At 40.5% G+C, this 21905-nt stretch overlaps 4 protein-coding genes across 4 annotated transcripts in view; 1 reads left to right on the top strand and 3 right to left on the bottom strand. All coding sequences in view use genetic code 11, as the record gives it.

Moving 5' to 3' along the window:
• Window positions 1-12496, bottom strand: part of EGR_03974 (Potassium voltage-gated channel subfamily D member 2) — a gene marked incomplete at both ends in the record, with an annotated part of 17288 nt that extends 4792 nt beyond the window's left edge. Inside the window, 3 exons of the mRNA XM_024493223.1 lie at window positions 3491-3653; window positions 6843-7108; window positions 11621-12496. Of these exons, the coding sequence (XP_024352322.1) occupies window positions 3491-3653; window positions 6843-7108; window positions 11621-12496 (1305 nt within the window). The remainder of the gene's footprint in view (window positions 1-3490; window positions 3654-6842; window positions 7109-11620) is intronic.
• A 1309-nt stretch (window positions 12497-13805) lies between these two features.
• EGR_03973 (Actin-related protein 2/2 complex subunit 4) lies at window positions 13806-16603 on the bottom strand (the record flags this gene model as incomplete). Its single annotated transcript, XM_024493222.1, has 3 exons — window positions 13806-13985; window positions 15858-16178; window positions 16574-16603. The coding sequence occupies 3 exons, from the start codon at window positions 16601-16603 to the stop codon at window positions 13806-13808; spliced, it is 531 nt and encodes a 176-aa protein (XP_024352321.1).
• Window positions 16604-17599: 996 nt separating this feature from the next.
• Window positions 17600-18350, top strand: EGR_03972 (39S ribosomal protein L43; the record flags this gene model as incomplete). The annotated part of the gene is made up of 2 exons (XM_024493221.1): window positions 17600-17837; window positions 18028-18350. The coding sequence occupies 2 exons, from the start codon at window positions 17600-17602 to the stop codon at window positions 18348-18350; spliced, it is 561 nt and encodes a 186-aa protein (XP_024352320.1).
• A 778-nt stretch (window positions 18351-19128) lies between these two features.
• Window positions 19129-20833, bottom strand: EGR_03971 (hypothetical protein; the record flags this gene model as incomplete). The annotated part of the gene is made up of 2 exons (XM_024493220.1): window positions 19129-19430; window positions 20641-20833. The coding sequence occupies 2 exons, from the start codon at window positions 20831-20833 to the stop codon at window positions 19129-19131; spliced, it is 495 nt and encodes a 164-aa protein (XP_024352319.1).
• Window positions 20834-21905: the final 1072 nt, after the last annotated feature.

The following is a 21905-nucleotide window of genomic DNA, read 5'->3' as shown; positions in this document are numbered from 1 at the left end:
AGGAAAGGAAAACCGCGACAAGAAGATAAACAAGTGGACCTCACCCACATGCCTTGCATTTGCAGATGATAATCAGCCTCAAAGATCCTCAAATTGGTCATTACTCCCTTCACGGATACACTAAGCGGACGAACATATCATTAGCTATCACCGAACCACCCACTATCCAATATTCACCTCACAGTCCTAGAGTGCTCACCACTTCATTATTATTCGTGAAATGCTTGCTTTTGTGTATGTGGTGTGCTGCGGATGGCATTATTCACTTGTTAAAAACCAAACGCCAATTGCCGCTAATGTACATCTACAAGGCACAACTTAAAGGTGTATAAGGAAACCTCTTCCTAAAGAATACTCACGCCTGGTGGGCCAGTGGGATGGAAGTCATATTACTTCGAGACAGCGCAAGACTTCATATCATACTCTGTATTACAAAGCTTAGTGGGGAGAATATTTTCATTTTACTTAGAATAGGCGAAAGGGAGGGAGACCGCCTTATTCTCTTGAGAAATTTTTATAAAGGCGGAACTCTAGAAAGTGGCTTTCATAATCTCAACGAAGGAAAAAATTGCACGGTCTTAATCGAATACCTAATTCTTCATACACTTGTTGAAGTAAGTGGGATCTCAACCATCAATTTCATGCCATATGACGTGCGGTGGACTCCATGCGCCATTGATAGTTTAAACACCTAAAATATATTTTTATGAAGCATCAAAAAGAGCTTTCAAATTAGATGACAAAATATTCTTTTGGAAAAATTAACGTGAAAAGGTAAAGCGGCAATTCGCACGGTTACAGTAGATCGCTCTAACACCCACCTTCTGCGTTGTTTCGCTTCCTTAAAAGCACATAAACAAACATCGTGTAGAAAAGTTGCTTAGTAAAGTGGTTTTAAGTTAATAAACTAAGACTAAGTGTAGAAGTCAAATTAGGTTTTACAGATGAGCATTTAAAATTTGAAAGTTTATTCGATGCTTCCTGATAACCTTTGCCTGAGTTCAGTAATCCAACTTTCAACTGTTAATTAAAAATCACGTGAATTATTTATAAATCACTAATCCCTTTGACCAAAAGATGTTTCATAGTTTATAAAATGTAAAAAAAATAATGAAATTTCCTTCTAGATAAATGGCGACATCATCTGTGGACCAATTCTATTTGGCTATTTTCATCTTGCTTCCTAACTTTTGACGATCAAAAGCGTAACAAAAAGTGAATGGAAAATTGTTCCGACTCGCTTCTTTTTGGAACAAAATAAAAGCCAGCTATTATGCAATTATGAGGTAGAACAGAAAAAGTAGCAAATAAGTATGAAAAATGACCAAACTTTCGAAAGTAGTTCCTCGCATTTAATGGTTTTAATGCATCACCCATTCTATGATAAGCTACTATCAAAAGGAGCCCAGTTGCCAATTATCGTGCTTAGTTGGTTATCTAAAATACCACCATTTCAGGGTCATAAGTAAAGTTCTTCTTTGCTTGCCTATCCACCGAAAATGTATTTGCTCCGTTCTACGGAACCTGCTCTTGCAGTAAATTGACACAATGTTACCAAGTACAGCGTGATTTTGTGAGCCAAAAAAGCGCACTCAGTGCTTTTATTGTCATTGCTAATTAACTTTACTTCCCGGACGCTGCACTCGGCATTAAATTAACGTGGATGCGTGAATGCGCAACTGGTGTAGCACTTTGGCGTAGACACAGCTCGACTTGACATTTACACATCGCGTTTGACACCCCTACGCCACGCTCCGCACTTGCACGGCCTATCAGAGTTATCGCATAGCTGCTGTAATGCCAAAAACGCACTTTAGGGGACTTTATAATCCCATGAAAAAAAGGCAAGATTCGCGAGCACACCTATCGTTGAAAATTTTCAGGCAAAAGGTTTAAAGTTACTTATTAGACAAATTTACGCTACAATCAAATATGGCGCGAGCACTTCCGTCACTGTGGCTTTCGGTCACCATTTCGGTGTCGGCGTTTCGCTTGTGCCATTTCTACTAGCAGGTCACCGAACTGTCCTTACCTTCATTACAAAGTTACGGTCAGATTGGAATATCGTAAAATACCCGCGCACATATTGAAATTTCTAGTCGTAGTAGGGATGAACGCATGAGCTAAAATTTCTCAAAGAAATGAAGAAATGCCTAAACCAGGGTGTATTTCAATGATTTAAAATGGATTGGCAATCATCACGCCAAGACTTGATGCACTTATTTCAATTCATTACACCTACTTCCAATGGGGATTAGTTATAACGTTTAGAGGACCCCAATTTACTGCTTTTCACTCAACTTAAACGACAGTGCTGTTGTGGTCTCCTTTCATTCGTTTCAACTGAGCGTAACACTAAGCGGTTAGTTGTTTAAAGGCAACCCTGATTTGCCTTCTGGTCCTTCCGTTCTAGCATAGTACAGATATTTATGGTTTCCTGTGTCTTATAAAATATTTAGAGATAACTTGGAAATTACACTGCCACGGGATTTAGCCGAAACCGTTACTCGCATTTCGAATGGTTGAACACTTTCCAGAAAAAGTGCACTGCTTATCATTTCGTGGATAGTGAATGCTACACTACTTGAAAGAATTGTTACACAAAAGGGAGTCGGCTTGAAGGTTGGGGAGTTAAGGAAACTGCGGACCATTCTATTAGCCGCACCCACTTGCTACGAAAAAGCTGCAAGCACACCATATTCACCTCTTCGATGCAAGAACTTAAGGTAGACGGCTTAGAGTGAGGAAAGGAAGTAAAGAAAGTTGTTGGATGAAAACGTAGAGTAACCTCAGTTTAATTTTTTAATGGATTTCCTATATCACGAAGGCGGTGGTATGCGAAATCCTACCATGATCACTGAGATGTAGCCCTGGTTGAAACCTAGGTACTTTTTCGCGTGACGTGGGCCCCTCACATCGCCACCCCTCCTGTTCCGAGGTCGCCTTCAGTAGTTTGCTCACTTAATCTTACTTCATGAATGTCCAGTCTACTGCATCGCATACGCACGACCAATTATGCCATCTGGGTTTCTGTCACAGTACATTTACCATTTTCCAACTTTCCATAGTTTTGTAGCGGAAAGATATTTTAAAAACTATACATGAATGCGCGGTTTTTGGTTTTTCTCGATTTAATGGCTCCCTACTCTTTTGCACATTAATAGCAGTGCCAAAGGTAGGCTCACATCTCCTAAAAGTATTTCAGTGACAACTTGAACACTCCAATGATTAATGGGATGTAGCATAAAGTGTGGTTTTGCTGGTATTAGGACGCTCAATCCCGATCGCTATTTGTCTCCGATTCATCAGTGAAGGATTTATGAATAAAATTTCCTTCTCTGTCGACGACCTGAAAACTCACAAAAATAAATTATTCAGTTTGATAGCTGCTACCTCATTTACCACGCTTCATGCCCAGCTATTTGAGCAAGAGATGAAGAGATGCCAGAAAAGGGAAGGAGAGGTTACAGACCCCTTAAATAGGGCTCACCATTTGCGCCCTGCGTTTGTCGGCTCGCTGACCTTGATGGTAGATGCGAGAGAAGTTTGAGACAATGAATGGGACGGGAAGGGCTATCACCAGTACACCGGAAAGCGCGCACGTGCCGCCGATCAGTTGACCCAAGATGGTCTTTGGCACCATGTCGCCATAGCTACAATTGATCGGTGAAAATGTCCATTTTTGTGCGTTTTTCTCAATTTTGTAAATTATAAGAGTTAAGAAGTTATTTTTAGATTGTCGCATGTTTGTTAATGTTGGGTGTTTGGGGATGTTGTTAATGCATACATGGTACATTGATGGTTGACCACACGAGTCTAAATACTGCCGCTAGCAAACCTCTGCCTTGGTGCCGTGAGGCTCTATTCACGTTAGCGAGGTTGGGATTTCATATCAACATTTATTACAAATCTGCTTTCAGTTGTCTGTGCCACATAGCCTTTTAGGCCAATTTGGACAACGCATTCGAATAACTCGTCAAATATTTTTTTCTATTTTTGCGTTAATTTGATTGCTAACAGTACCACTCATTCTAAAGTTCCTTTGAGGACCAAAGCTTTCGACGAATAGCATATTTATTCACTATTCTATTAGGGAGCTTAGTGTTAATCAACTTGGAAGGGAATTACGCAAATAAAACTTCCACTTTTTAACAGAACACGAAAATGACCCACTCAGTGGTCGAGTTTGAGTATGATCTGAGTAAAACCAGGAGTTAACGTTTTACAAGAGTCATTAGGTAACTACTGCCAGTATGAAAAGTGCTCCCAGAATTGCATTTCAAATCTGGAAGTGGAACCTGTAGATTGGTGAATACAACCTTGTGGTAGTTAGAGATTCCCGAGTACACCGTTTTAAGCTATTCAGAAGTACACTCAAGCCTCTTAATATCACAGGAAAAAGGCGAAGAAATACTTGTCGAGATAGATTTAGAACTTATCGCATGAACCTACTGTCTGTGTTGTTAGCTAATTGAATGCTTTTAAAGTTTTCGTAACTGTATTTAAAACAAATCTGGTATTCCTTTATTGTTCCAACATTTTCAGCATATTTAGAAAGGCAAGTCAAGCAGAATTTTCTGAGACAATTTTCGTTTCGAAAAACCCCAAACAAGCATACGCGGTATTGTTAGATCACAAATTGAATATAAAATCACCTCTATCAGTAGAAGATAAAATCTGCTATTCTGAGCCCCATTACGTAGGATAAAATCACCCAAAGGGGCGACCTTGTCCACAAAAAGAAAATTAAATAGGAGTTTGCGCATTTCGTAGGCAGGGGAAATGGGGTAAACAGCTCAGGACCTACCTGAAAATGTCTTGAATAAATATTTTATGATTCCATATGCAATAAGTAAATTAGAAAGGAGAAATCACAACCGGTAGCCTGTTTGCTACCATACTGACAGATTAAAGAGGTAATTGAGGTTTGTCTGTTCTCTGAAGACAAAGTATTACTGATTTCGAATTGTGGAAATTTTATTCTTACCTTTTGCCGCTTTAATGTTCAGTCATGTTCACTTTCGGTAGTTAATTAAACAGTATTTTGACAAAAATACCGAACTTGAAGCAAGATCCACCCAGGAAGTCAAGTAAAGAGCACATTTTCGTACTTTTGGAACCAACATATTTGAGGTTACCGCAGCTGTCCGTAACTTTTGGCAGATTCGAACTACCATCACCGTTTGACATCAGAAGAATGCACTTTTAACGGATATTATCCGTCGTTTTCGGAAACCTTATTTTAAAACAAATAAAAAACTTTCGTGGGAAGATTGATAGGTAGTAAAACTCAACAAGAAAGGTGACCGAATGCGGCCTAAAGCAGAAGTAATCTCCTTCCGATTTTACTGGAAACATGGGAAATCTTTTTAACGATTTGCCAACACTTTAACTTGAAGTAATATTTCGGCCTTGTAAATGAAGATTTTACCAAGATAGATATCTAGAGGAGTTTTTACAACGAAATGAATATGTTCTGATTTGTGAGCATTGAAAGTAAAAACAATAGCATTTTAGCATCCCAAATGTAGCCAATTACATTTTCAAAATCTGCTTAAGAATATGTTGAAGTAAAACTTAAAACATTGCCGGAGGTTTAAAACTCTTAGTATTTTTCCACGAGTGTGCAAGACAACTTCGAACCTCTTCGCATGGTTTGAATGTAAATTGGTTCATCCCTTTGAAAGATAAACTGCCCTTTTTGTTCACGGTCAACACTACAAAGAGTGCTGCCAAAGTCATCATTTGTTTACTAATTTGGCAATGATGTAATGATGCTTTCGAAGGAGAGGGCAAAGCGTAGCGAAGGATGGAGCGACATCAACTTTTACATAGGTAACTTAACATCCCTCGCAATTAACAGGTTCTCGGTGCATTTCGTCCTTTAGCTAAGTGATTTGCAACTTAATTAAATACTATACAGTTCATCCAATACCCACAACTGACAGGTTATAAGACATGCTACTATTATAAATCACAAAGTAGCGGCAAAAATCCAATCAATATGACGTCTCTACAAATGTCTATTTTCAGGAAGAAATTAGTTTATTATCAATGGCTTCCATTAAAGTGGACTTTCAAGTTTTGATGGAAACTACTTGTGCATTTATCAGCCACTTCAAAAAATAGTAGGGAACAATGGAATTTGGCAGATAATTACTCAAACGTGGGAATATTTAACCTATATGAACAACAGATTTGACGAATAACTGATAATTTCAAATCTAAAAACGCAATTACTTCACACCATTGGACACTACTTTCAATCCTCAAAGTCAATCAGCATCATTTATGCTAAACAAACGTCAGCACCACCATAAACCAAGAGACCGTTTAAGCAGACAAGATCTTCGAATTCCCCTAAGTGAATGGAATTGATGAAAAACAGGGAAAATTTGGCATGAATCATGGATTAAAAATGGGGAAAAAACAAGCTAAAAGAACTTGGTTCTTTAAAAATTACACTACAAAGTTTAAACTTCGTGTTAAAAATCCTGTCTTTTTAAAATAGCGCGTGAAATTTAAAGGTTGGCTACCTCTAAATCCCCGCGAGCTCGAATTTCCCTTAGAGAAAATCAATATCGACCCGCTATCTAAACAGCTGATTCCCAATTAGGCATGAGTCACCCAGTTGAAAAATGCTCAACCGTGGGCCTGTTCTCTCCTCGCCTTCCTTACCCGTTTATTCCTCGCTCTTTTCAACCCTCTCTTCGCAGTCAAAAAAAGACTCCAGTTGAACTCTCCCACAGAGGATAATCCTTTTCGCCCCCTTAAACAGTAGAGCCCGATCGTATGTGCTTGTTTATGCGAGAAAGCGGCAGATTAAGACTAGAAGCACATACCCCAGAGTGGTCATCGTCACAATGGTGTACCAAAAGGCAGCAGGAATGCTGATGAAAGTGGTGTTAGGCACCGCCCTCTCGGCGTAGTAGATCACGGTCGCGAATATGATTAGCGCCATGGTGAGGGAGAAGAGGAGGAAGCCGAGCTCTGAAGCGCAGGATTTGAGCGTGTAGCCGAGGATACGGAGACCTTGAGAATGTCGGGAGAACTTGAAAACCCGGAACACTCGGAAAACTCGCAATGTTGTGAAGGGCCCGGACAGGGTCTAGGGTAGTAAAAAGAACTACGAACTTACGTAAGGTTCATCGTTTCTTGAATTCTAATTAATAGGTCTGAGTTTATTTGATTGATATTAATGAGTAACTCAAAGACTATCCATTCAATCATTTGTTTAATGTTCAAATCGTTGGTATTCAAAGGTAATTAGTTGGATCATCAGAAACACCCACTTGGTTCCTTTTGATAAAAAGGTTCAACCAATTGACGGCTTGTAAACAAATTCGATGAATCATAAGTGATATTTTGGGTTTTATTGCAAAAGTGTTGGCTATTTAAAAGCTCCATACCTTCATTAAGATCACCACGTTTCATTACCGTAGTTACTGGTCAATTAAAAGGTTTATGCCTCTGCCTACCTTTTGTAATCCAACAAAATCCTGTTTGAAAACAATCTCACTGGGGTTTATAGTTGGTGATATTTTGTTTTTTTTTTCAAGAACTCAAAAGGAATTAACTTTGAAAAAGGGTAAAGTGTTTAGAGAAGGGCATAAGTAAACTTATTGGAGGCGTTTTAATAAAAATTTCAGTGACCTTTGCTATGAGGAAAGGTCTTGGTGAACTTCCAGAATTCTGTAAAACGTATTCTACCTATTTTCAATGCATTCAATGGAATTCCGTCATCATGACAGTCTCCGAGGAAAAAAAAAGGCTGAACTTTTCACTTTGAAAAGTAATAACAAATCTAGCTCCAAAAGAGAGCCGTTGTTTTTCCACCTCTTTCCACTTTAAAAGGCACGGCTCTCCGGAAAGTTGCTCAAGGAATTGAAGACTGATGACCTCATATTTTTCCAACAAAAAGAAATTACGTTTGTAGTTCCAAATGAGCGGTGAAACAGCTCAAAGGTTTTGGCTCACGGCACTGGCTGACGAGTTATTCATGCATAAGGGAGATGAACACCTTATGCATGTACATACCTTGGAAGAAGTTCCCCAGCAATGCTCCTGTCTACATGCACCTAAACTACGTTGGTTGAATAGCAGACTTCATTGTCCACAAAAAGTAGTCCTATTGCGTATTTGCGCATTTCAGGAGGAGGGAGAAAAATTTGATTGGTAGGGCAATTGGCGGTTATCCCGCTGTGTGTATGCCTATTTAATCCGCTCCATGGGAGGATGGGACGGAGACAAGGTCCTGTGTCCAAATGCTTAGCCTACCGGCTGTGACCTAAACTGTGACCCCATGGTGAAATCAAAATCTGTGCAACCCCACCACCAAACTCTTCCGTCCCGTAATTGCAAACACGACCATTTATCAAGGCTTATCAACTTAATTATGCTTTGATTTACTTACTAATTAAAGAGATTATTTTAAACACGCAAAGGGTGAAGTTGACTTCATTTTGGGAGAATATTGTACATCTTTAACGTTAGTTAAAATAAGACCAAGTACCATATTTGCATCTCCGTATACCGACGGATCTGGCAATCACCGGGGCAGCTGAGATTGCGTAGGGGTCAAGCGTGAGGGAAACATCTCGTGCAGTGACGTTAAACATACACAAACCTGGAAAGTGGTAGACGAAGTCGACTCTTTCATTGGCCTTGTTAATCCTGTGGTTTTTTGACAAACCCATTTGATATTGGTTTACTTGGTAAGGAGCAAGAAAGAAAATTTCCAGCGGTATAATATTAGGGGGACAATTAGCTTCCTTTTGGATCAAATCACGTCAGTATAAGTCAGCAAGAGTGGCTACTTTAATTTTAGAAATTCACCAGTAAAGGGCGGGAAATCACCTGGGAAATTGCTTAACATATTCGCCATCTTTTTGAGGGTAGTTTGAAGCTTTTGCGGCATGAATTCAAGCAGGTGCTGAGGGAAGGAAAAAGTATGGAGAGGCAGCTGCCGCCAGCAGCAACAGCACCACAGGAATGAGGTTTGGAGATATAGATAAGGTCTTCCGAATGTAGCTCTAGGCTTTAAACGACCTCAAAACTATGTCCTCTTGCGTACACCCCGCCTCTATCCCCATGTTCAACCTATCTTAAGGACACGAAACTTGTAACTTGAAAGTTCTCTTATTAACTGAGACCATTTACCACCTTGCGCTGTAGATGCGAGGTATGGCTGTCGTCGTACTAAAACATTCCCATACTTCACCTGCCCTAATCCAAGTATACTGGAAGAAGTTCACTCTGCATTCAGTTTGCCTTTCTAAGGTTAAGAATTAGATTTATGTAATTCTTCCTTCAAGTAATCAGCCTTCTACGTCTTTAAATGTCTGTATAAGCATCAGCGGAAAGAAAAGCGTCTTTCCTTCCAAAGATCTACAAGTTTGTTGAAATGACAATGTCAAGATACAATTCTTGGCAGAAGAGAGACAGAGAGAAGGGTTGAGAATGTTTCTTGAGCTGTCATCTGAGCAAACCTCGCAAAACAATATCAAGTGCCTTTTTTTTCATACAAATCTGCACAATTTCGTACTAAAAAACTGCGACAAATGCTCCTTCCAATGTACCATAACGCAAAGGATGAGTGCTTTTGAAATAATTTGGACAATTTCAACAGCATTCGAAGCACTATTAGTGTAATAAAATTGGCGAAAAATCCCTTTACCGACAATCACACCTCCTCAAAACTCATTCATTCATTCATCATGACATTTTTTCCTTCAGTAATAATGACAGCACAAAGTCATGATGTTATTATGAACAGGTAACTTCAGAATCCTAATTACGGGGTCTCAATGAACTTATAGTAGGCATTAAAAATACATCGCATCGTTAGCGAACTCTCACCGAACACTACGTTATTTTAAACACAATATTACTCCTGTTTTAGAATGTTGCTAGTTTGTAGATGTGGAAAGTTTAGAGACTTATTAATGAAAACCAGTGCAAATATTTTTAACTCCGCCCAGCGATTAATTACATGCCCCACGCCTCGCTAAAGTAGTCTGCATTGTTACACTAATGCATTCGTCTTTAGCAGAAATTATGCCCTACAAGAAGTGTTCAAAAATCCATCAACTGCTCCATTAGCTATGGATCGTTATTGCTGAACGAATGAGCGGACAAAACGGTAAGAACAGGTGTTGAAGCCAAAAAAAAAACACTTTAAAGTCTGTGCTGTCGCAACAAGGTATACCAGATGAGATTATGGCTTTGTGTTCGGACAGTTGGTTCAACCTGTGTGGGCAGTAGTTGCCCAAAAAGCTGCGAGTATTTAAACCGTCACTTTAGTGCACTCCTTAAAATTATTGCTCAAGCACGTTCAACTGTTGGCTTCAATTCAAATATGTGACTTCTCTTTCGGGTTATGTAGCAGAAATGTTAGAAACCGAGACGGAAAGATATTTGTGAATTTTATTTCTGAGAGGTTTCATCGCAAAATTAATCACTAAAGCCCCCTACAATTAGTCTCCAGTAACTGAACAGGCAAGTAATTCACTTTGTCATGAGTAAATTGCAAGGACCTATTTCTAGCATTGTTGATTCTTTCATGTTCTTTCCTAAAGGAACAAAATAAAAAGTATTTTTGTTTAAAATGGGAATCCCGGGTAAGATGTGTTGACTGAAAAGTATAAAAACTGTGGATCTCTATTGTTTAAGACTGCTTTTTGTCTGATTTGGGGAAAAGCAAGGGTGCCACGTGAATGTGATATTGGGTGGTGGACAGCCCTAAATATGCCTACTGTCTCGTGACCCCGGGGTAATGAAAGAAAAGAAGAGGGACCTCACGACATCACCACCATGTTAGCCGCAATTTCCCATGAGACCGAATATCACATGAGAGAGGGAAATTGTCCATTCCCTGCTTTACTTTGCCTCAGTGAAATAATGGATCTGCACGCACTTCCCATATGTTCTATTTTTATACCGCTATCATCGGGTTGTGGCTCCAGCAATTTTTACGTGAAGTTGAACTTAGCTGGAAGAGCACTTTTAAGTGTAATACCATTTTTGATCTTTGAAATTCCTTAAGTTGGTGCAAGTAGCCGATTTCAGTTGGACAAATTTCGTTTAAAAAATAGCTGACCTTCAGTTCTTGAACATTGTTAACTAGATAATTTTAACTTATTCGTCATCTCAATATGCTTATGAGGGCTTTAAATGATAGTAAAGGTCAGTGTACTTTAAGAACACTAAGCACTTAGAAATTAAGTACGACAGTTAGTTAAGCCGGCGAATCTATTTGAAATGCAATTATTCTAGATGGTATAACGGAAAAATTGCCCCAATTTGAAAAATTAAAAACCACCTAAGTGTTTAAGAGAGCGATGGTGATTACCTTTAATATACATTTGCCAATTATCGAATAGCACTAACATGACAAAGAAAAACCGGTAAAAGCATTTATTAAGGTGCAAAGGTACCGATGATGACACAAACATTGCAAATGAAGTTCATCCATAAAACAACAAAAACAGAGTTATCTTAATTTTAAAAAAAACGTATAACAAGTAATACTGGCATTTGATAAAAAATAGAAGTAGTTATAACCATGTCAGCACTTCTATAAAGCAAAGTTCGGGAATAAATTAACTAATCTTGGACGTACCTTTTTGTTTGGAAGCAAAAGAGCGATGTAAAAAGGAAGAATTGCAACCACGTCAATGAGACTCATTACTGATCGGAAAAAGAGCCACCGATTAGGCGCCGAATACAGCCGAGCCAAGTACTCAACAGTAAAGATGAGGACACATGCTGAGTCCAGGCAAAAAAACGCGTTAGAAAAGACATCTCCGATGGATTTTCTGGAAAGATCGGGGGAGACTTCAGGATATGGGATGGTTTCAATTATGTTTGCAAGAACAGACACAATAATAAAAAATCCGGTTACGTAGTATATTACAAGAGAGGCGGTTGAGTTGCCTGGGTTTTCAAAGGAAGTCCACAACCTTTGTCGAAATGTTGTTGGGCCAACACACCTCAGGTCGTCTGTAGACCTCCCCTCCCGTAGACGTTCTGAATGCTCCCGACGACAGTCCTGGAAGTGTTCGTAACAACAATCACCCATGCATTCTGTGGATATCCGAAAAAATGCCATCTCGTTTTCGTAAGCGAGAAAGCAATCGGACTTGGGAAAGTGCAGGAAACCATGTCGATAAAAGTCTACGATGTATCGGAAAATTGCAGGGTCACGATCAAAGTAGTATTCTTCGTTTTCTTCATCGAAAAAATACTCTCGTTCTGAAGAACCCAGAAGAGTGTTGGGATACTGGTCTACAAAATAGCGGGGGATTTCAAATTTTACACCTGAAACATTTATACGCAACTTTGAGTTGCAGTATATCGTTGATGTTAGTAGATCGTTTGAATCTTCAAATGAAAATCTTGGCAGCGGATTTTTCGAAAGGGGTAACCATCCCAATGCACTTGCACGGATAATCGGTAACCAAATGGGAAAGTTTTTATCTTTTCGGGATTGTTGCATTATAAAGAAAATCAACGCAAATTAAAAGTCATGATTCGTTAGTTCATATTCGCTAAATGGATACATAAACCATTGGAATGATGGACAATTAAAAGCTCAAACGCCTTCTCAACCCAAAACCTAACACTGCTCATGTAATATCGCGCGCGGGTCAAATTTTAAAAGCCGCTGTACACCGTACTTGTACTGAGATGATTCACTCAAACATATTCAACTAGTTAAGGCCTGACAACTAATATCTAAATTTGAGGAATACTCAACAATTTATCACTTTTTAACAACAGTAACTTTTTAGTGCACAAACTTCATACACGGTTTTACCGTTTATATACGTATAAATGGGAATTGATATACAGACTACTGTGTCATGAAAACAGTCCTTTTGTAAACACATAACTTACTGTGACTAAATGAGTATTCTGCATACCTCTACAAAAATGAAAGTCACTTTATTTAAATGGTTTCATGTGCTATCAGTGCATGAAGTATTTCGGTAGAGTTATCTCCCCGAGACTTTCCTGAGGACGAAATAAAGCATAGTACTGAAGATGACTTGAAGGCAAGCCCCCTTGTTGAAGGCTAAATGGCAAGACCCAAGGTGGCCCTTTACCAAAAAGCGAAAATTAAACAATCGACAACTAAATTATCAAGTATCTTTTTGGGGCTTCTGGCACACACAATCTCCATCAAAGTTTCTACAAATACGGTTGTAGCTTCCAAGCCCCTCTTGAAGCCGCAATAGTCTGGTGCTATTAAAGAACGTATACTTCTGATGTACTGAATAGATTGGGAGCTGTTTGGGCGACTCAAGTATCATAGCACAAAGCAGAAATGCAGCCTTGGAAGTGTGAACTGACTACGTCGCCCAACTTGGCTAAAGGATATACCAGCCTACAGGGATGCAAACCTCCAACCTGATAATAACCATTGGCGCTTACCCTGCTTTGATTTTTCGGGGTGAATACGATATGACAATCATGGTCTGCACAACACAAGTACTGGAACCCAAAGCCTACTTACCCTTTCGCCATTTCTAGGTATCGATGAAGTCCCGCTGTTCCTAGAAGTAATTTAATGGTTTACATATTCCCAAGGCACCAGATGTCAGCATCCCTGCAACCTTACAGAAGCGTAGAAATCAGACGGGTCCATTATTGAACACTTTACATTTGCTGGTGAAAAATTGGCAGTCGGTCGTAGTCTCCAAAAGGTTAGGTGGATGGAAAATGAGTGAGTTGCATAATCAGATTGGTGAGTTGGCTGTTCATGAAAAAAGAGGAAGAATAAGAAAAATCACGAGGCAGCAGAGTTAGTCAAAGGCTTTCAGGAACTCCTCGGCACATAGACGACCTCGCGAGTTCACTGCAAGTCGCATCTCCGAGAGCTCCTTGTCAATCTCCTCCATGAAGGTGATAATGAAATCAACTAGCTTATTCTTCAGCATCTTCTCCGTGTGGAAGTTGGTTATTAGGAATGTTATGTCGTAGCCCTTGAATAATGGAGTGGAAAGGAAAGACAAGAGGGTCAGGACCATTGTTGAATTATGGAGGGAGTTAGGCGTTTATCAGAAATAACTTAACTTCAACATGCAATCAGTGCATTCAGCCCATCTAGGACGCAAATTATGAACGTTCTGACAGGTGAAAACATTAACAAATAACCAAATCCATAAGTAGCATCTTCGCAGTGGCTACTGGGTGCTCTAGGGAATCGTACTTTCTGTGTCACCGAAACTTAAGGAAACCTGGAATAACATTCCCTAATTTTTTTTTCAGCTGCGTGGAACTGAAGGAGAACTTAAGCCATTTACAGTGCTAGATAAAAACATGGGATTAACGGCGAACGAAAGTGCTTATCAAAGGCATTCATAAAAGAACTGTTCCTTTCCTCAGAACCCTAGTCTTATTTATCATTTTTACCACTTAAGTTCTAAACGCGTCCATGAAGAGGAGGGATTGGGTATTTGACAAAACATCGTGATGTACTTGCTCACCAGTATCCACAAGAGACACTAAAACTACTTCGCCTAACCCAAACAACTGAAACTGCGGTCGTGTTTCCTAGTCGGCGTTTAAAGGGTGAAATGGATGAGCGAGACGAGGCTCACCGATGTAAATTTCCCAGGTTTTACAAATTATAACAACAATGACAAAAATATAAAGAGCCATCTCGCTTAAAAATTACCAGAAATACAGTTAACACTGAAGTGAGAAGTGAGTGACTCAGATAGTAAAGCACTAAAACCTCATTCAGTACAAACAAAGCCAAGCTGACTTGATGATAATTATTCTAAACAATATGCTTTCACTGGATGTTTTCTAATCATTAGCACTAAGGTGGAAAAGTGGGGACGACAATGCTAACTAAACCGCTTAAGAAACCTCTACAATCAGATTTTCCCCTGTCAAACGACGAAGTCCCATTCATATTGCCACATTGACCTCTAAAATGGCGATGATCTCCTACAAGCAAGACTAATAATGCGAACCTCCCGGCCTTGTTTCCTGGTCAACAGTGATGAGTGAAATTTTCCACGAGGATTTTTTTCGTAGGATAAAGTTATTCAGTCGTGGAGGTCACTGCTACCTAGACAAAGCGGCGCAAGAAAGGTTCTCATCTAGCACAAAAATTAAGGTGCTGGCTGACTGGGTTTCAACAGCCGATGTGAACTCGGAAAAGACCATGGTAACTTGGATGTCAGTATTTTCATGAAACACTCATAAAAGTGCGATCAAAAGTTATTGATTTCCTAAAAATAATAACAATGAAATGAGCCAACTAGCCACACCCCCAATCGCGTAGAGCGAGAAATAACAGGGAAAAGGGTGGATTAGGTGATAAGAGAAATCTGATTTCCAAGAGTTCTAATGCCAGCCGTTCAGAGAAAAATGTAACTACATGGTGAGCGAAGTGTTAAGAAGAACAGCTTAAACTGGAGATTCAGTTCATTTAGCTGAAAAGCAGCAACGAGACGGCTTCGATTCTTATGGAGTTCCAATGAAAATAACATCCAAGCAAGCTTAATAAAACACATGTTAGCCTCGGAAAGAACTGACAACAATTGCCTACAAGCAAATCTGATGATGCGATTCGACTAAATACATTTCTGCTTTTGGCGGAGAGGCAAATGTAGCGGAAAAATAATGACATTCCATGGATGTAGGAATCACAACTTTTAGAGATCTAATAGCACCTATTCACTGGAAAGCTTAGGTTTTATTCAACTGCCCGTGTTTCTCAATTATCGGTGTTTTAGCCCCAAGATGACAAAGTCGTAGTGACAACCACTAATAGAAAGACCAAATGACCCTTTCCACTAGCCTCGTTCACCAATCATTGATAGTTAAGGGAAGAAATTTACCGGAATAGGTTTCCGCCTCAGAATGACAAATTCCTCGGCACGCATCGTGATAAAGCGCATAAACTTGTGACAGATGATACGATCAATTTCGTCGGACTGTTTGATAGCGATGCTGACGCGCACCGAGTTGATAGAGCCCTCGATAAGGACGCGTTCGCGCTCGTTGCGACTGATGACAACGGGATTAAGTAGCAGTTCCTTTGATGTCTGCACCTCTACCTCAGGTTTATTATGGCGCTCCACCACCTGCGAAGGAAAGTTCTCGATACACAGAGCCGCGGTCAGGGTTGCGCGAACCGCGTTCAGGTAGGACTTGGCCGTCTGTAGATGGACAAGTGAAAAATAGGACGAAGACTAATTGGTATTTGCACTAAATTATCCACCTATTTGAGCAAAGTGTTTGTGTGAGGGGTCTGTGTAGCTATAACCAAGCGACAAAAAAATCAACAATATATCACCACCCAAAAACCAAAAAGACAAGAAGTATACTAAACAGCACATCAAAAAGGTACCAAGGATGTCAAAAAGAAGAACCCGAAAAAAACTTAAAGTAAATGAATATCAGACACAACGCATTTTGCATCATGGAATGCATGAGGTGCCGAAAAAACACGAACTTCACCCGTAAATATGAGTGTTAAAGATATACCTTCCCGCGAGAAGCCCTAGTTTATAAACTGGTTAGTTCGAAAATCCTGGGGCGTAAACCCAGGTACAAACGTACCATCGCTTCCGTAAAAGACCATTCAAAGGTTCGCCTTTCCCAGGACCAAGTATAACATACCTTAGATGTAATATATTCAGAAGAATTGAAGTATTTTTTCAAAAGAAAGGCAAGAGATGTTTAGTTGATTAGTATTTTTATCAAAGCTATTACAGTGGTAGACTTTCACTCGGAAGAAAAGGAGGTCTATGATTTTCTAACCAATGTACAAAACAAAAAATACTGCACTTGGCAGTGATTAGTACTAGTAACGTGTCATTTTGAAAATGGAAAACTAAAATACGGATTTTAGATGTATGGCACTACAGTAATGCACGCTATGTGAGACTGGTTGGACAAGCTCAAAAACCCTACTTTATGGTTTTATCAACTTCATTTTTTAGTTTTTACGCAGATTTTTACCTAATACCTGCCAAATGCACCTAGTCCGTGCCTGTTGCGAAGACTAGACCCTAACTTTGTACGTTACGAATGCGTCTATTTCTGCCTTTGATAAGTAAGCGGTTGTGTAGCGCCTCGAGACTTCCCTGAAGACGAATGAAGACATGATACTAGGGCAAAATATATATTTAGCACGGAGAAGGTGTCTGGGCTACTGACATGGCCCAAAGGCCAGCTCACCCAGAGAGGCACAAGGAGGCTAATTCCAACTACAAAAGTGGCGCCTCACCAATACCGAGGGATAAACACCATCGTACTACAGTTGTTTTACCCTCGAATTGTACTGATCTACAGATTGCAATTTACTAAGCAAGGTGTCGGAATGGTGTTTGGAAGAGCGCTATAGCTGTCTTATGATACTGCCTGATAAGGTTAAGTATGTCAATGTAAGACCAAAACGCACATGCCTTTGACATATATCTTGTAAAACAACTACACGGCTTTTCCATTTTTTTAAGAAACTCGTTTTAATTCATGGAAAAGTTATGTGTATGCCTTGCACAAATGATTGGTCTAATTCCGACATTCTTTAAGCCAAGCTTTATGCCCAGATAATCTGAACAATCACTTTTACAGAATGTCTGGAAACGTCCTACCAAGAGCTACCTTAAAAGTTCCTCTTTCACTAGGCATCGGTAGATATGTATGCCAGTTAAAAAGAGTTACTTTTAAATTCTGCAAATCTCGAGGTGACAGTAGAGGTGTTCGCGATTTTATCGAAAGCGAGATCGTCAATTTCGCTCGGGCGAATCCTTCCGTCGTTTTTTACATTAAGCCTCGGAGACACAGAGCACCTCTTCTCGTAGCTGAATATTGTAGGTTTGTAGGTGCTTACCTCCGTGTTATATTTCATTCTGCAGTTTTTTGTGGTTCCACTTCACATTCTGATTCCTGAAGCTATAGGTTTTTCACTATTATGAGCCGCAGACCTTCTCCTGCAGCAGTTGTACTGTCGTATATTTGCTGTTAACTTTCCCCTTTGAATCTGCCTTTTATACTCTTTAGTGAATGGTAACTGGCAGTATTTGCGAATGGCGAAAATGTCCTCACAGGAGATTTGTGCATGGCTCCAGCTCATGATCACCCGTTCGGGTGAAAACATTTTCCCCATTTACAAACCACGAAGCAGTCACATGCCATCAATACAAGGCATGTGGTCTCCTTATGACACTCCAGATCTACCTGATTCTCTGATGACACCCTCGGAGATTATTGAGAATCTTCAAGAGCTTTCCGCTTGTGACTTCCCTTGGGAGCAGTCTGCGCAGGATTATCTTCAGCAAATCCACGAGCAGAGGCAAAAACAACGAAAGGACTCATGCCACTAATTTACAACGGCGCTGTAGATGGTCTAATTCATCATGAATTTGTAAATCTTGTCTATGTAACATGTTCTGTCTTTCTTTTTGAGTACAGTTGCCTAGCTTTAGTGCAAACCTTCCATGCTCATGCTTTTGTTCGTCGTGCGTCGATGATTGTCATGGGTCAGTCTTATTGAATGGTTGAAATGTCTAGTTTAGGCACACTTAGATGGCTGTTTGAGCCGATGTTGAGTGACCTGTTATCGATAGTGCGACAACGGGATTGGAGATTTCTAGACTCGATTTTTAGCGCACTTTCCCCTATGGGTAGGTTTTCTGTGCGTTGAATCTTTAGGAGGGAAGTTTGCAGTAAATGAGCCAAGTTTTGGACATTCAAGAAGTGTGTAATTTGCACAATAATCAACGGCAAACATATCCCGACTGCAGTGATATCGTTTCCATCCAACAGTCCAATATCTCCAAATCAATTCTACTGAAGTAACAATATTTTCAGTCCCAACGCTAGTCACCAGAGAAATTTGTCTGATCAATCCCTAGGACCGCAAACGTTTTAACAATGGTGCTTACCTATCTTTCTTCCAACATAAAAAAGTCCCGCTCCACAGTATAGCTGAGTAGGAACAGACTCATATGAAGGCTTAATCGGAGGGTTAGGTGAGTTTTGCATCTTTTCCTGATTATAAGATAGGCATCAACACAGGGAATGTATTTGCACCAAAAAGGGGGATGGGGATATGTGAGTGAGTGGTTAACTTAGGGAAGGGAAGGCTGTGTACACATCTACTCATACGAAACTCGACTCTTGATTAGTCGAGCCTGAGTCCTCGGCTGGTGGCTGGTGCTGGTGGTGTGCGTATTCAGGCACACTGAAGTTCAATGGTGTGTAAGTCCTTGAGCCCTCGGTGTCTAGGAGAAATCCCGCGGGTTTGGCCAATTTAATGAGAAAGGGAGAGGCAGAGGAGGGGGAGGCGGAGGGTCCGGTCCCACTGCCTGGGGCTGCCATTGGTTTGCTGAAGGTCAGACACTTTCCACCCAGGAGAACTCCTTCGGGGGTCTGGACTGCTTCAGCTGCATAGGCGACGGGGGCTGGAGATAAAGCCACATATGCTGCTTTTGGATGGTTGCGAGGCAGCGTTTGAGCTAAAAGAATTATTCTACTGAACTACTCAAAAGTAGATATCGGCCTTGAACTGAAAATTTTGGAGATTGTTTTAACGTGTTTGGGTATTAAAATCGAGATTAGTGCAGAAGTTATCATTGTCAGGGAGCTTGGCCCAGTTCAATCTCTCGTGTTTCGGCTTTAACGATGGTAGCATGAATGTGCGCCCATGCCACCTATGCGACCAATTTCCAAGCATTTCTTTACACAAATGCTACGACTAAGCTAATCCAAAAGAAGCAACATCCTGATCGGCATTGGCTTAATACCAAGCTAAGATGTCACAGGAGAATGGCCGAATCTGCAAAGACTCATTCACAGAAGGGCCACCGGAAGCACGTCGACTTTCTATCCAAAACCTTCCTATGGACACAAAGACCTCTGATCGTGATCTGTGGACATGAAATACGCTTTTAGGTTAATTATTTATGCTGATAGTGATCGAGAATAGTGATATACTCGCTATAGACCGTCATCCAGTATGAACGAAAAATCCATATTTTGGAGATCTCATCCAGATTTAGATTATGCACCACTGCCAATAAAATATGGGACTTTCGTTTAATTTTTGCTTTAATTAAAATAAACGGTAAACTTGCAACGGCCAAAGTAGAAGAGTTGCACGATTCACAGACTGTTCACTCCCTAAAATCCGGCATTTTCGCTGCAGGTGAAAGGCTATGCTACCGGACTACACACTAATAATCAAGGTACCTTTCAGACCCAGAAACCCCAACGCATTAAGGGATAAGTCAGCACCTAAACTTCTGCGTCATGAGTGACACTATTTTTTAAACTGAAAAGTACCTTCGTCTAGGCCTCATTATTGACATGATCGACAAAAACTTCCATTGCAGACACCGCCGCACGTCTATTATGAGGGCCAAATTCGTTAGCGTGGAAGTGAATGTGCCCCCTCGGTGTGGAAAGAAGGGAGGAAAACAGACACTGGCTACGAGACCGTGCCATCCCTATCCTTCGAACCCAGTTTATTGTGGCCACACACAGGCACACCAACACGACAGGGGGTGGGGGGTATTCCAAATCTAAATGCCAATCATTAACACCAACATGACTGGCGTGAGGATTCAAGCGACAACTCCATCTAACAGAGTCTAATTAAAACACTTTACTTACGTGAGACGGCACCGCTGAGAGTTCCCATCGAACTGCAGATTACCGGAGTCTTTCCAGCCAGTGTGTAAGTGGTCGTACTCATCTTTCTTGATGTATTCTCAATGGAAAAAATCTTTTCCTTCTGTGCTAGCGAAGACTCCGAGACATCGACGGACTCCTCAGTGGTTCCAGACTGTGCTATTCGTGGATCCATCGTTAAAAGACTGGAAGATGGTGCCTGCATGAGAATCCCAGCAGGCTGACTTCCTAGCACCTTTTCAAATCGATAGGGACTCAGTACGTCAGCTTGAATGGTGTCAAGGTTGTCAAACGACTGTACGGTGTAGGTGGTGGTTATGTCTAAAAGTCAATCCAGTCAGTTGGTAAGAATTCTTCCTCACTCTTACGAATTCCAAGAGGGTTATTTGTTTTAATAAACCACCGCCCTGTGTGCAGTTTGTAGGAGGATAAAAAAATTCACTCCTTCCCTATACCTATCTAGTTTTTCTCGCTGGAACAGCAGCGCATGGGTACACAACTGCATGTATTGTGGTCCCTTAGGAGAAGGCAGAACATTCTTTCAAAATTTGTAATTATGAAGTACCCAAAAGGCGCAAATACTATCACTAGACCTTGGAATTGTATGCTCTCCTTAGTATCTTATAATTCTGCCTGACTTGCGTGAGGTGGCAATTCATGGATCAAGAAACGACGCTTAGGTCAGCAAAGTAACTAAGGGCACTAGGCAGGAATGTAAACTTTTATGATTAATTGAAGTCTGTTACACTTTAGAATTCCACAAAGTTATGAAATGAGTGACAGTGCATGAGCGAGAATTAGAGGGAAAATATCGACGAGATCCACGTCGGCCGCAGTTGCAACTTCATTGGAATATCAAAATGTACTATTATGTATGAAAAACAGTTGCAGATGCCCCATAAACCTGCCAAACTATTTGAGAGATGACAGGTATTTGGCGTGTGCTATGATAAATGCCTGTTTAATTGGTGCTTCCAAATGCGGTCAGTTGTGGAAGGCCTTTAAGGAAGATTTGACAGCTCGATAGATTTGGACACAATTGAGAAATAAACATGCGAGCAGCACATCGTACGTGCTTACCACTTGACGTTTTTTCTGAACAGTGTGGTGACTTCGCAATCCGGGGTTCTGATTTATGGGACACTGCAGATGGATGGGTTTAATGGAGAAATATTCGCGCTCTACTTTGCAGCCCTTCGAAGGGTGCGATAACTGGGGCAGTTCAGGCCGAGGTGAACCACATTGCC

Source organism: Echinococcus granulosus, assembly GCF_000524195.1.
Source record: "Echinococcus granulosus chromosome Unknown EG_S00023, whole genome shotgun sequence".
Lineage (NCBI taxonomy): Eukaryota > Metazoa > Platyhelminthes > Cestoda > Cyclophyllidea > Taeniidae > Echinococcus > Echinococcus granulosus.
Note: the sequence above shows the minus strand (reverse complement) of the source record. Positions and strands in the feature narration are given on the sequence as shown.